This window comes from Erpetoichthys calabaricus, chromosome 1 (assembly GCF_900747795.2).
Source record: "Erpetoichthys calabaricus chromosome 1, fErpCal1.3, whole genome shotgun sequence".
Taxonomy (NCBI): Eukaryota; Metazoa; Chordata; class Cladistia; order Polypteriformes; family Polypteridae; genus Erpetoichthys; species Erpetoichthys calabaricus.
The window spans coordinates 350,850,778-350,865,221 of NC_041394.2; the positions used below are offsets into that span (position 1 = coordinate 350,850,778).

At 40.2% G+C, this 14,444-nt stretch overlaps 1 protein-coding gene across 1 annotated transcript in view; it reads left to right on the top strand.

The window, feature by feature from the left end:
- LOC127527231 (zinc finger protein 260-like) overlaps window positions 1-13,746 on the top strand; it is a 33,873-nt gene extending 20,127 nt beyond the window's left edge. Inside the window, exons 2-3 of the mRNA XM_051925305.1 lie at window positions 1,301-1,753; window positions 11,254-13,746. Of these exons, the coding sequence (XP_051781265.1) occupies window positions 1,342-1,753; window positions 11,254-13,016 (2,175 nt within the window). The 5' untranslated portion in view covers window positions 1,301-1,341 and the 3' untranslated portion in view covers window positions 13,017-13,746. The remainder of the gene's footprint in view (window positions 1-1,300; window positions 1,754-11,253) is intronic.
- The last annotated feature ends 698 nt before the right edge of the window (window positions 13,747-14,444 follow it).

A 14,444-nucleotide genomic window follows, 5' to 3' on the forward strand; every position in this document is an offset into this window, starting at 1 on the left:
CCAAAGGTTAGACGAGCAGGAGAGCTGGAAAAGGATGGGCCCTCGCGTATACAGAGAATGTGAACTCTTTGGCTATAAATAATGGTAGCAAGTGCTGAGCTAGTAGGGAGTACAGAAAGACCTTGTCGGACAGAGGGGAGTTTGACACCCCCTCAGCTGAGAAATACTGGAGGAATTAATTAGGGGCAGAAATAGAGCAGGAGAATATTAGGAGTCAGATGAGGGCAAATAATGCCTTGTGTGATAAGAACTGTAATAAATGTAAGAGCTGCCCATAGCTGCTCGCTCTTTCCATCTTAAGTGAGTCTGTATGTGCGCCGTACAATAAAGCCTGATTCTGCTGCCTGTCCTGAGACTCAGAGTGCCTTCTTTAGGGCTGAGGATGCCCACGTCAGCCTGCTTCAACACATGCTGGTGCAACAAGTAATTATTAATTGAGCAGTTCAGTTTCTCATATGCAGGGTCATCCTGATCCCAACTTAATGATGAGGATTGATTAATTAAAAGGGCGCCAGTTTTTATTAGTTCAAGATTAGGAAAGTGAAAGATAATTAGGTGATGGCTGTCTTTGGGCCAGGCGGCCTGTACGACCTTCGAGTTGAAATGACTGCTTGGAAAGGATTTATGATTACTAAGCAATTGTTATTGAAGAGGGTATAGGACAAGGTCATTATCATGAAGATAACATGTAAAGTGGATGACAAGAAAAATGTACAAAGTGGGGATGTTTAGTGATTAGAACTGAAATAAATATGAACCATGTCCGGACTACTGGGCTCACTTCATTGAACTGAGACAAGTTTTATGTGCTCTGCTATGATTTAATATGCTGTTCAATAAAGCTTATTCTGACTGCCTATCTAGAAACTCTGTGTATTTTTGCTGGAGAAGTTTTCTTCACGACGCAGGCTGTACTTTCCTGCAAGTTTAGGTTCTCATTTCATTTTCCCCTTTTTGATGTGTCAGGTTTTTTTAAAAGTCCTGAGGTTCTACTTGCGTAAACATTCCTGCTCATAACTGATAATGCAGTTCTAGAACCTGAACATCAACATATGTTTAATCCAAGTAGTGAATGCTGCTGATCCATAAGTGTGGGAGATGGTCATCTTCTTCCAGTTTAATGAACTCTCAGCCCACCCTGTTAATTTTATTTAAACAGTAGTGACTTACTGTCAACATGCTGTTTACTGTCTTACCTGATTTAAACCTTAACTGAGATAATGTTGTAAAATTCAATGTAAATGTCTTTAGATCTGAAGCTTGCAGTTTTGTGGGACTCAAATCCGTTTTTTTTCCACAGGGAGAGAGAGAGAGAAAGCTGCCATTTACTGTTGGGACTAGATGGATTTGAAAGAGGAGGAACATGAGGCCAACATGAATATTCTGGACAAAAGGACCCCACATGTTAAGGAGGAGGACTGTGAATGGGAGTGTGTCCAACCTAAACAGGCGAGTCTGGGCATTAAAGACGAGGAATGTGAACTGGGGTCTGTGGGCATTAAAGAAGAGGCTGAAGAGACGTCTGTCAGCATTGAGGTACACACATTTAAAAGGATTGAGAGTGTGAAGGAAGATGAACAAGATGGAGCAGTGACTGAGTTTGTCTCTTCTCAAAGCAGACACTGTCCATCACCAGAGTCTTCTATCAATGTGAAGTCTGAATCATTAGAGTCTGACGCAAAGAGGACTGAGGAGGTGTCATCTGTTAGAACTCCAGAAGATCAGCCATCAACTTCGGGTAAATCCAGAACAGGTAAGTTAAAAAAAAAAAAATAGAAATGTGTGTAAGCCTTAGGGCCGTGGGGCTGATTGTTTGGGGGGTTATGAACCATAATGGGTGGTCTTGAGCTTTTTGTTTGAAATGGATGTGGTTTACTGTGTGTTTAATGTGTTTCATCTACGTTATTGTAAGGTTTAGCAATTTTCTGTTCTTGCATTATAATTGTACCATTGTGCCTTTGTTTTGAAAGACATATGAATTTACAAATTGTGTTTGTATTGTGGAAAAGAATAAAAATCCACAGGATTATTTACACTTCTTGTATGTGCTTTTTACCACTTCTGCTATTTTAAGAATCCATTAGTGAATCTGTGCCCCTTTTACACATGAGCAGAATTCAACTCCTCTTCAGAGAGACCTTAATAAATAGCAACTGTACTTCTACATATTTGAATCACATCCCCAGTCATATGTAATAAGTTGTCTGCAACATAAAGTTGCAACATAATATTTTAAAAGTTTATGAAAAAGTAGAAAAATACCATTTAATACATAATAATTTGCAGAAAATGTTGCTTTTTGATGTTTGCCTATTCCTTAAATTTGTGGTAAAAGAAGCACTTTTTTTTTAACAAGTCGGAAAACGTAGGTGTGGTGTAACAGTCAGAATCGTTTGGGATAGAGTTGGATTGTTTTTAATATTTCATTAATTTCATCAGACATATCACATTTTTTGTTACTAAATATCACAATACTCTAATTGTCCATCCAGCAGCTCCGTCACACTCCTTCCCAACTCCGGCTCCGCTAACTGGGTCTCTCATAGTCCTTTATATAGTCCTTGACCCAGAAGTGCTCCTGTCCTTCTGTCCATGTGATTCAATAGCACTTCCGGGTCAGATGAAGACTTATATTTTTCTTCAGCCCGAAAGAGCTTCTGTTCTTCCGCCCCCTGTGACTTGAGAGTACTTTCGGGCTATAGGGAAAATAAAAGTCCCCGCGTTACACAGCAGCACCCAGCAGGGCTGTGAAGCCGAACTCCATCTCCCATGGTGCCCTACGGGAATCCGGGGCACCTCTATGCTGCAGGGGAGACGCCATCTAGCATCCTGGGTGTGTCTGCAAGGATGAGCTGCTGGCCGTCTATCACACCAAATACATTTTATATTGGAGCAATGCATTGATGAAGTGTCCGAGGTTGGCTCCAGTGTTACACCCATTGCAGCCATGACAGGCAGCGACTCCCGATGACCCTGAACTGGATATCTCGCTTAGAAAATGGATGGTTGGACAGACAACGTGTGCCATATTCATGACAACCAGAGGATGAATGAGAAACTTCTGTTCATTTATTGTGGCTCTGTATGTGCTGTATTTAAAAAAAAAAAAAAAATAATAATAATTTGACCATTCACTTCACTTATTCTGTAAAAAACACAAAACTGCCATTAATTAAAGCATTCTCTGCCTTGAAAGTGCAAGGGGGTTCCCCACTTTAATAAGGTAGAACATTCAGGACTTTTAAGTGATGGAGGGATAACCGCAACTCCTCTCCAAAATTCAAGTTCTGGGGTGTAAACGTAGGACAAAACATTTTACTTCTGTAAGTGATCTGGTGATCTTCTACAGATTACTAAACTCTTTACCATTTTTTGTCAAACATTATGAGAACTATTAACTAAGGCATTTATCAAGTTTGCCTGCAGGGGTGAAGGGCAACGCTATCATGCGAAACAATGAGAGATTTCAGTTTAGGACTTGTGATAAATTTGCAAACTTTTCTGATAATATGTGTGTACGTGGATATGGGGTACTGAGTATAGATTGATGGACAACAATGCTTCCTTTTAGGGAGCGATACCTCCCTAGTTGGAATAAGTTGCTTTGTAATCGTGGCGTTTTAAGTAACCCGAAAAGTATACAGATATTAAAAGGCGATACCTCTCCCATAGTGATACGGTGGTAAAAATCACATAAGAGAAAATAACTTAGCTCTCTTTACTAATGATTTACGCAGCATTACAGAGGGAGGAAGCCATAGCAAGACAATACTTTTATCAAGGTGGGATCTCGATGTATACAGTCTGCCGTTTTCCGTCGCTGCGCTGGAAGGGTTTTCAGGACGGATGACAATATCACCCATCCGTCCGTCGGCTTCAAAGTGTTTGACTGCTGTCCAAGTGTTATACTGTATACTGGTTCCTCCACGTGCAGGCCCTTACTTAGGTTCCAAACAAAGCCAGGAGAGGATTCCATTTCATCTCTAACATACAGAAATAGTGCAATGCCCATTTTCGTAGTTGTACCTTCTCTCTTTAAATGCTTGCCTAGCAGTTCTAAATGCTGAGAGACCCTGTGTGCTAACTTTGGCCTGGCCTGTACATGAGAGTGGATTCATACAATAATTATTATACAGAGCACAGTGACTTTAAACTTATATTCTTATTACAAACAATTACAAATGTTAAAATCTACAGCACAATTAAGTGTGCAGAAAGTGAAGTGGTCTCAGTTCTTTATGAATTGACTGAATCTGTCCTTTGTATGTGGGGGTGGCAGACTTCATAATGACTATTGTTAATGTGCACAACTTACTGTTAACTAGGGGGCTTCGCTCGCCAACCCCCAGGCGGGCGCTACGCACTAGCCACTTCGTGTCTCTGCCGCTTGCGTATGGGGAAGCAGATGTACAATTTAAACAGATTGTTATTTTCATGGGAACCATTTCATATGCATAATAGAACTATTTTACATTACAGCGATTAATTAACCATAGTTAAAAATAGTAAAATGTAATAAATTGAAAGAAAATTATGTTTCATGTTGTCCATCCATCCATTTTCCATCCCGCTGAATCTGAACACAGGGTCACGAGGGTCTGCTGGAGCCAATCCCAGCCAACACAGGGCACAAGGCAGGAACCAATCCCGGGCAGGGTGCCAACCCACCGCAGGACACACACAAACACACCAAGCACACACTAGGGCCAATGTAGAATCGCCAATCCACCTAACCTGCATGTCTTTGGACTGTGGGAGGAAACCGGAGCGCCCGGAGGAAACCCATGCAGACACGGGGAGAACATGCAAACTCCACGCAGGGAGGACCCGGGAAGCAAACCCAGGTCCCCAGGTCTCCCAACTGTGAGGCAGCAGCGCTGCCCACTGTGCCACCGTGCCGCCCTGTTTCATGTTGTGTTAGAGGTATTCGTTGAGTTATATGTTTTTGTTCTGTTTGGTTTAGAAATTAACACACAAATACTTTTTAAACTTCTCTTTGATATCTCCTTCTTTCAAAACTATTATTGCTGACAATTCGTCACATGTTGGTGTATTATAAATGCGAGCGTGATCTTTCCCATTCTTGTAGAGATCCAAGAAAACTTCTTTGTCCATGTTTTGCAGATAAATTTTGTATAAAGTGCGATACTTTTGGACGTATGGATTTGTATCCATTATTGGCTGTAGAATTTCTTTCGATTCTTTGTTGCATCACTTCTCCGTGATCATAAATATCAACCTGACTGAATTGTGGTTTCTTCGAAATTAAACTTGTTGCAACTTTAATTCTTGCGGGGCCACAGATTCTCATAGCATATGGTCCTGAATCATGTAAATCTACATTTTGAGCATTGAATGATGCGAACAGATTATTGTACATTTGGATATTTTGCCTGTAGTGTTTGTGGATTTCACTTTCACCAAATAACAGATCTTTTAATTCTCAGTTTCTTCATTGGGAAGAAACACTACTTCTCCCTGATCGCAACATGAATTAGACGATCTACAAGTCTCCGACTTTAACTTTAAAGCCGAACAATATCTACATACTTCTGTCATATCACTTACAGTGGTGTGAAAAACTATTTGCCCCCTTCCTGATTTCTTATTCTTTTGCATGTTTGTCACACAAAATGTTTCTGATCATCAAACACATTTAACCATTAGTCAAATATAACACAAGTAAACACAAAATGCAGTTTGTAAATGGTGGTTTTTATTATTTAGGGAGAAAAAAAATCCAAACCTACATGGCCCTGTGTGAAAAAGTAATTGCCCCCTGAACCTAATAACTGGTTGGGCCACCCTTAGCAGCAATAACTGCAATCAAGCGTTTGCGATAACTTGCAATGAGTCTTTTACAGCGCTCTGGAGGAATTTTGGCCCACTCATCTTTGCAAAATTGTTGTAATTCAGCTTTATTTGAGGGTTTTCTAGCATGAACCGCCTTTTTAAGGTCATGCCATAGCATCTCAATTGGATTCAGGTCAGGACTTTGACTAGGCCACTCCAAAGTCTTCATTTTGTTTTTCTTCAGCCATTCAGAGGTGGATTTGCTGGTGTGTTTTGGGTCATTGTCCTGTTGCAGCACCCAAGATCGCTTCAGCTTGAGTTGACGAACAGATGGCCGGACATTCTCCTTCAGGATTTTTTGGTAGACAGTAGAATTCATGGTTCCATCTATCACAGCAAGCCTTCCAGGTCCTGAAGCAGCAAAACAACCCCAGACCATCACACTACCACCACCATATTTTACTGTTGGTATGATGTTCTTTTTCTGAAATGCTGTGTTCCTTTTACGCCAGATGTAACGGGACATTTGCCTTCCAAAAAGTTCAACTTTTGACTCATCAGTCCACAAGGTATTTCCCCAAAAGTCTTGGCAATCATTGAGATGTTTCTTAGCAAAATTGAGACGAGCCCTAATGTTCTTTTTGCTTAACAGTGGTTTGCATCTTGGAAATCTGCCATGCAGGCCGTTTTTGCCCAGTCTCTTTCTTATGGTGGAGTCGTGAACACTGACCTTAATTGAGGCAAGTGAGGCCTGCAGTTCTTTAGACGTTGTCCTGGGGTCTTTTGTGACCTCTCGGATGAGTCGTCTCTGCGCTCTTGGGGTAATTTTGGTCGGCCGGCCACTCCTGGGAAGGTTCACCACTGTTCCATGTTTTTTGCCATTTGTGGATAATGGCTCTCACTGTGGTTCGCTGGAGTCCCAAAGCTTTAGAAATGGCTTTATAACCTTTACCAGACTGATAGATCTCAATTACTTCTGTTCTCATTTGTTCCTGAATTTCTTTGGATCTTGGCATGATGTCTAGCTTTTGAGGTGCTTTTGGTCTACTTCTCTGTGTCAGGCAGCTCCTATTTAAGTGATTTCTTGATTGAAACAGGTGTGGCAGTAATCAGGCCTGGGGGTGGCTACGGAAATTGAACTCAGGTGTGATACACCACAGTTAGGTTATTTTTTGCCAAGGGGGCAATTACTTTTTCACACAGGGCCATGTAGGTTTGGATTTTTTTTCTCCCTAAATAATAAACACCATCATTTAAAAACTGCATTTTGTGTTTACTTGTGTTATATTTGACTAATGGTTAAATGTGTTTGATGATCAGAAACATTTTGTGTGACAAACATGCAAAAGAATAAGAAATCAGGAAGGGGGCAAATAGTTTTTCACACCACTGTATGTCCATACATTTGATCTCTTTTCGCTGTTACGTTATTTCACAGAGTAATAATTTCCGTTTGTTAGCACTAAAGCGATCTTTACTATCATTTTTTTGCAACTTTCGAATTTTACTACTTTCATTATCTCTAACCTTGCTCTGCATGTATATCGCGCCAAGGTTTTTGAACCTCTTTACAATGTTTACTCCTTGTCTTTTATTTCCGACCTTGCTTGGATCTGCTAGGTTTTCAATTCCACTTGGTACAGGCTGATTATTACTTTCCTTATTTTCCGAATTTACACTTAGATTATTATTGTTTTTTATCGAGTTCTTTTCTCTCCACCGCCTTTTGGCCTCTTTTCAACACACTGCCCTTTCTTCATTGCATAGTCGTTGACGTGTCATCTAGAACGTATAAAATTATTGTCCATAAAAGGAGTACATCGAAGGAAACAAATAGATTGTATGTCTAAAAATACTGTCCAGAAAAGCTTCTTTAAAGGATGAAACTGAGGACTTTTCCTAAATGACTTTAAATGAGGAAAATGTAAACATTTTATAACAGCTGAGAGCGCAGGAACTGTGTCTGACAAAAGCATTCACATGAATGAGAGGTGAGAGGGCCGTGGGCATGTTTGAATATGGTTGAGAGGAGGGAGTGACTTGAAAAAAATCTCAAGGCCAAAGTCTCGTCTCGCGGGACTTGAAAAAATCTCTTGAGAAAAGTCTTGACTCGTCACAGGATTTTTTTTATATACAGTAATCCCTCGCTATATCGCACTTCAACTTTCGCGGCTTCACTTTATCGCGGATTTTATATGTAAGCATATCTAAATATATAACGCGGATTTTTCACTGCTTCGCGGGTTTCTGCGGACAATGGGTCTTTTTACTTCTGGTACTTGCTTCCTCAGTTGGTTTGCCCAGTTGATTTCATACAAGAGATGCTATTGGCGGATGGCTGAGAAGCTACCCAATCGGAGCACGCAGTTAAGTTCCTGTGTGCTGCTGATTGGCTCAGCGACGGAGTGCTGCATTAACCAGGAAGTCTCATCTCACTCATTTAGCATTAACATGCTCCTGCTTCAGGGACCGTGTCCAAGCGCCAACAGAAGATGCAAATGATTGCAGAAAAGGTAAAAGTTTTGGATATGTTGAAGGAAGGGAACAGCTACACCGCTGCAGGACACCATCACAGCATCAATGAGTCCACGATTCTTTTTATTTAAAAAGGAGGAAAAGCATATAAGATCTACGGCCGCAGTGTCCTTTAACCAGGGCGCAAAATGAGTTGCAAGTGGACGTGATAAGGCAGTAGTCTGGATGGAATCTGCTTTAGGGATTTGGATTGAAGAGTGATGGAAGAAGAACAACGGTGGTGCTACACAGTCGCCTGAAGAGGCTCCTTTAGAAGAGCTGTAACGCTATCCTTTGTAGTGCAGTAAAATTAAACTCGTTGTTATCGGACAAGTCGTCGTGTCATTGTTGGTGAGTAACCATAATTAATTATCTACGGACTGTACTTATTACATGCACATAGTTTAGTGTCACTGTACACACATTTTACTGTATACAGTTTTTCTTGCATTGTACGTATTTATTGCTGGTGGCCTGTCTGTCGTAATGGCTGTAACATATGTGATATCAGAGACGCTCGATATCTTTATAATAATATTTAGGTTTTACTGTATGTTAACTGCGTTTACTTACATAATTTCAACGAATCTTACCTAATATCTAAGAGAATACAAAGGGTTTATGCTGTATAATTGTGCGTGAAATTTTTATAATAGTGTGGGAGAGTTTATAAGGGTTTAAAATATATAAAAATAACCATATGAACATATGGTTTCTACTTCACGGATTTTCACCTTTCGCGGGGGGTTCTGCAACGCAACCCCCGCGATGGAGGAGGGATTACTGGAATAGAGAGATATATTTGTTGTTTAAATGATATTTTTCAGCCTGTAAAGTCTGTTCAAATGCATTATACAGGTATCAGAATTTGCTTTTATGTTTTTGGTCACTCCTTGTTGCACTTACCCATAAGGCCCTTTGTCCTTGTCATTATTGGGCTGGATTTACCAATTCAGTGCATTTACTCTTCAAAAACTAGAGTTGGAAGGGTGGGGGTTGAGAGGAAAGTTTTACGGATGGGCATGCAGTACTGAAAATCTCTATAATTAATAGGCTAGTGAAAATTACAGCTCTTGAGATTTGAAGAAAACAATTATGTCAAAGAGAAATGGAAGTAATGCTGTAGTCCTAGTCTTAACTGGGTTACCCATAGAAAACTTCTGAAATGAGGTGTCAACACAGAAGAATCCATGAATGGCCCTCATGGTCCTCTCTGCTCAATCACAGAGAACCTTACTAAGAACAGGAATACTGGGCCTCATGCCTTCAACCAGGCTTGTGATCAGTGATGAGTGCATGGTGGCCAAGTGGCTCACATAGAACGTCAAGCATAATCTGACAAAGACTCATTGAGCCACTCTGTGAGATCACCAGGTGAAGGAGGAGGGTTGAGCAAAATGACTGTTGAGCATGAGCAAGAGTAAAATGGAGCCATGTCTACTAGACATTGGTGGTGAAAACTGCCCTCTGACCCATGGAATGTTGCTTCTGTAATAAGGGGTATGAGCTGGAGCTTATGGAGGAGATCCTGGCAAGAAATAGTGACCCTTGAAACAAAACTCTTGATCTAAAGTGATCTGTTTTACACTAAAGTTGCCTCATGCGAGATACTTCAAGTAGGGGTGTGGGTACGGAGAAGACCTTGGCTGAGTATCTTACAGTTTGAACCTCTTCCAGAGGATTTGAAAGCCATCTTAATGAGATTTCAAGTTCCATAGAGGAGAACCTTCATCATTGTTTGTGTGTGTGTGTGCATGAACCAAACAACTGTGGCTTTTTAAGAGGCATTGGATTCAGTGCTGAAAAAGGGTACCGTCTACTGGCTGTATAGTCCTAATGGGAGAATTCAACAGGCTTGTGGGGAAAAATCAAGGAACATGGAGGGACAAGAATAGGAGGAGTGATCTGCATGATTTCTGCTGAAGTGGTGAATTATTTGACTTCTGTTCTGGTTAAGGATTATCAATAACAAACATTATATTTGATCACAAGGTTTCTCATGAGCATACCTGGTACTAGCATACCTTGGGTCAAGAGTCAGTGATTGGCTGTGGTTGCATTGTCTATTCTGTATCCAAATGAAGTCTACTCTGAGGCCAAAGGTTCTGGACAATTGGATAAAAGGAGGCGCTAAGGTGTCAAGTGATCACCACCTGGTGCTGAGCGGACTCAGGTGAATGACCCAAATAGGTAGTACAGACCTCTTTCAGAATGACTTCAACTCCAGATGGGCTCCTCCTCTATTGTGGCTAATCAGTATGTTTAGCAGCAATAAATGGTGACACTACACATCCATTAACATTGTGATAGAGAGTATGAATGTCACGAGTGTGTCACAAAGCTGATCAATCCTTGTTTCCACTTCCACCCCCATCCAGAGCAGACACAAATAACAGTGCTAATCCAGTGTATCTCATATCCATATTTTTTCTCCCAGTGTTTGTTAACTTTGCTGATTGAAGTAAGTCATTTTGATGTGTGGGGAAAATGATTAAAGGTGCATTTCACATCTTTGGCATGGTGCTCTGCTTTATAGATGAACCTGAAGATGATCACTTTTCACTCCATTAATCAAATAAAATAAGAACAAGGTATAATTGTTAATAATATATTAATAGTATAATGATGAAATTCTGATGCAGTTATGTCATTTTAGTTTACAAAATGTGACCAGTAGTTTTGCCAACTGGGTCTCTCACAGATATGATCTCTTTATTTCATTTTCATATGTCCAACCATCGTGCTCAGGTACTGTGTCATTGTAATACAGAAAGGAACATTACGAAGTTGATTCCTTTCCTTTTGCAGACCAAGTTTTACAGTTGCTTATGCTTATAAAACGCTGTTGATTATTTCATCCAGTATTTAATGTTGTGACTTAATGTGAATAATAGATAAGTGGATTGAGAATAAAGCTTTATTTTTTTTCTTTTAAACTTCACACAGGAGACAAACCTCATTGCTGTTCTGAATCTGGCAAACTGTTCAAGTCCAGGGCAAATCTTCAGATACACAAAAGCATTCACATGGCAGAGAAGCATTACTGCTGTTCTGAATGTGGCAAGCAGTTTTTAAAAAGGTGTTTACTTCATAGACATCAAAGAATCCACACAGGAGAGAAACCTTATTGCTGTTCTGAATGTGGCAAGCAGTTTTCACACAAATGGGATCTTCAGATCCACCAAAGAATTCACACGGGAGAAAAGCCTTATTGCTGTTCTGAATGTGGCAAACAATTTTCATCCAAGGGATGTCTTAAGATACACAGAAGAATTCATATGGAAGAGAAGCCTTATTGCTGTTCTGAATGCGGCAAGCAGTTTTCACAAAAATGGCATCTTCAGAGCCATCAAAGAATGCATACAGGAGAAAAGCCTTATTGCTGTTTAGAATGTGACAAGCGGTTTTCACAAAAGAGCAGTGTTCTAAGACACCAAACAATTCACACAGGAGAGAAGCCTTATTGCTGTTCTGAATGTGGCAAACGATTTTCAGAAAAGCGCAATCTTCTGAAACACCAAACAATTCACACAAGAGAGTATCCATATTGCTGTTCTAAATGTGGCGACAAGTTTTTGAAAAAGATCCATCTTCAGAGCCACCAAAGAATTCACAAAGAGAAGCCTTATTGCTGTTCTGAATGTGGCAAGGAGTTTTTGAAAAAGACCCATCTAAAGTACCACCAAAGAATTCACACACAAGAGAAGCCTTATTGCTGTTCTGAATGTGGCAAGAAGTTTTTGTATAAGAACAATCTTCATAGACACCAAAGAATTCATACAGGAGAGAAACCTTATTGCTGTTCTGAATGTGGCAAGAAGTTTTTGCAGAGATGGTATCTTCAGATCCACCAAAGAATTCACACTGGAGAAAAGCCTTATTGCTGTTCTGGATGTGGTAAGCAGTTTTTGCAGAAGAGCAGTCTTCAGGTACACCAAAGAATTCACACGGGAGAAAAGCCTTACTGCTGTTCTGAATGTGGCAAGCAGTTTTTGCAGAAGAGCCGTCTTCAAATCCATCAAAAAATTCACACAGGAGAAAAGCCTTATTGCTGTTCTGAATGTGGCAATCACTTTACAGAAAAGCACAATCTTCTGAACCACCAAACAGTTCATACGGGAGAGAAACCTTATTGCTGTTCTGAATGTGGCAAGCAGTTTTCACTTAAGAAGAATCTTCAGAGCCACCAAAGAATTCACACAGGAGAAAAGCCTTATTGCTGTTCTGAATGTGGCAAACGTTTTTTAAAAAGGAGTTCACTTTATGCACACCAAAGCATTCACACAGGAGTAAAACCTTATTGCTGTTCTAAATGTGGAAAGAACTTTTCACAGAAAGCGGCTCTTCAGGTCCACCAAAGAAGTCACACAGGAGAGAAGCCTTATTGCTGTTCTGAATGTGGCAAGAAATTTTCAACAAAAGGGGCTCTTCAGCTCCACCAAAGAATTCACACAGGAGAGAAGCCTTATTGTTGTTCTGAATGTCGTAAGTGCTTTTTGCTCAAGACCAGTCTTCAAATTCACCAAAGAATTCATACAGGAGAGAAGCCGTATCGTTGTTCTGAATGTGGCAAGTGCTTTTTGCTCAAGACCAGTCTTCAAATTCACCAAAGAATTCATACAGGAGAGAAGCCTTATCATTGTTCTGAATGTGGCAAGTGCTTTTCACAAGCTGGCAATCTTTCAACCCATCGAAAAATTCATACTTGAGAGAAACCATATTGCTTTCCTGAATATGGCAAGTGCTTATCACAAAGGAGTAAACTTCAGCGCCACAAGGAAATTAACAGTGGCGTCACCACAATGGGTCAGACACTCACGGTACACTTGTGTGTTCTTAAGAAAATTAGAGAACCTGACAGATTCCAGTGTTCATGTGAAGATAAAGAGAAGACCAAGTACTGCTGGTTCTTATACAGCTGGACATGAGCTCTCAACTGAAGTGCATCCTGTGACAGCTTGTGCAAAACTGCAGTGCAGAAATGTAATTTTGATTTCCAAATTAGATGATATAGAAAAATGTATTCTTAAAGTTGGTAATCTCTATGTATTAGAAAAGTATTTTAAGCCCATGAGAAAGATTATATTTCCCTAGGTATTAAGACTAAATGTTAGGGTTAAAAAAGCTTATGCCTACATATTTGTATTATTCTGTATGAGCTAGAAACCACGACTATTTCATAAGCCAAACCTCAGACGTGCAAGAGAGCTGGAAAGGACGGACCCCCTCTGTTAGAGAGGGAATATAAACTTTCCAACTATAAATATTGGTGGTGACTGCTGAGCTAGCAGGGAGTAAGGATAGGCCTTGTCAAACAGATATGATGGACAGAGAGGGGTTTGACACCCCCTCAGCTAAGAAATATTGGTAGAATGAATTAGAGGCAGGATTAGAGTAGTGGAATGATAGGAGTCCGATGAGAATGAATAATGGCTTGTGTCACAAAAGCCACAAAGAGCCTGTGGACGCTGAAAGTTGAAGAACAACAGAAGGCAGACACCAATTAAAAGTAAAAAGAAATTTCTTTATTCTTGGTGGCAAAGAGGCTTGCAGCACCTGCTTGCTCAAGATGCCACAGGCAGCTAGCCTGCTTGCAGGAAGCAGAGACTTCCTTTAATACTCAAGATCGTTGACAAGAAGAAAAAAAGAAACGCGGCAGTTCATTTCGAGTTCATACATAGATCGTTATAGCTTGCGGTCACACCCTGGATTGGAACATGCAGGAGCGCACAATGTTTCTAACAGTTAAAAGAGTGATTACCACATTCACAGTCTTAAGCAATAGCCCTTGTCAGTATCAATACACACAAGATCAACTGTAGCCAGCTAACTGTCTCAGGATGTGTGCAACCTAAGCAGATTCAGACAATATTAATTTCCTCATTCTTTCTTGCACGCACATTGCTCATAAAATATCAAGGGTTACATAAAGGTTAGTTCAGTACAATACATCAGTTATAAAGAAATTATGTTCTTATAGCTTTAGTATCTGCATTAGATTACATTTGTTCAGTTAGCACATTCTTATTTAATACATAAGTGTCACTCTTCTTATAGTTCTATTAGCATCATACTTTTATTATTTGGAAAGACAAGCACCTTAATTCTAAATATTCTTTCTCAATTCCCCCCTTTGC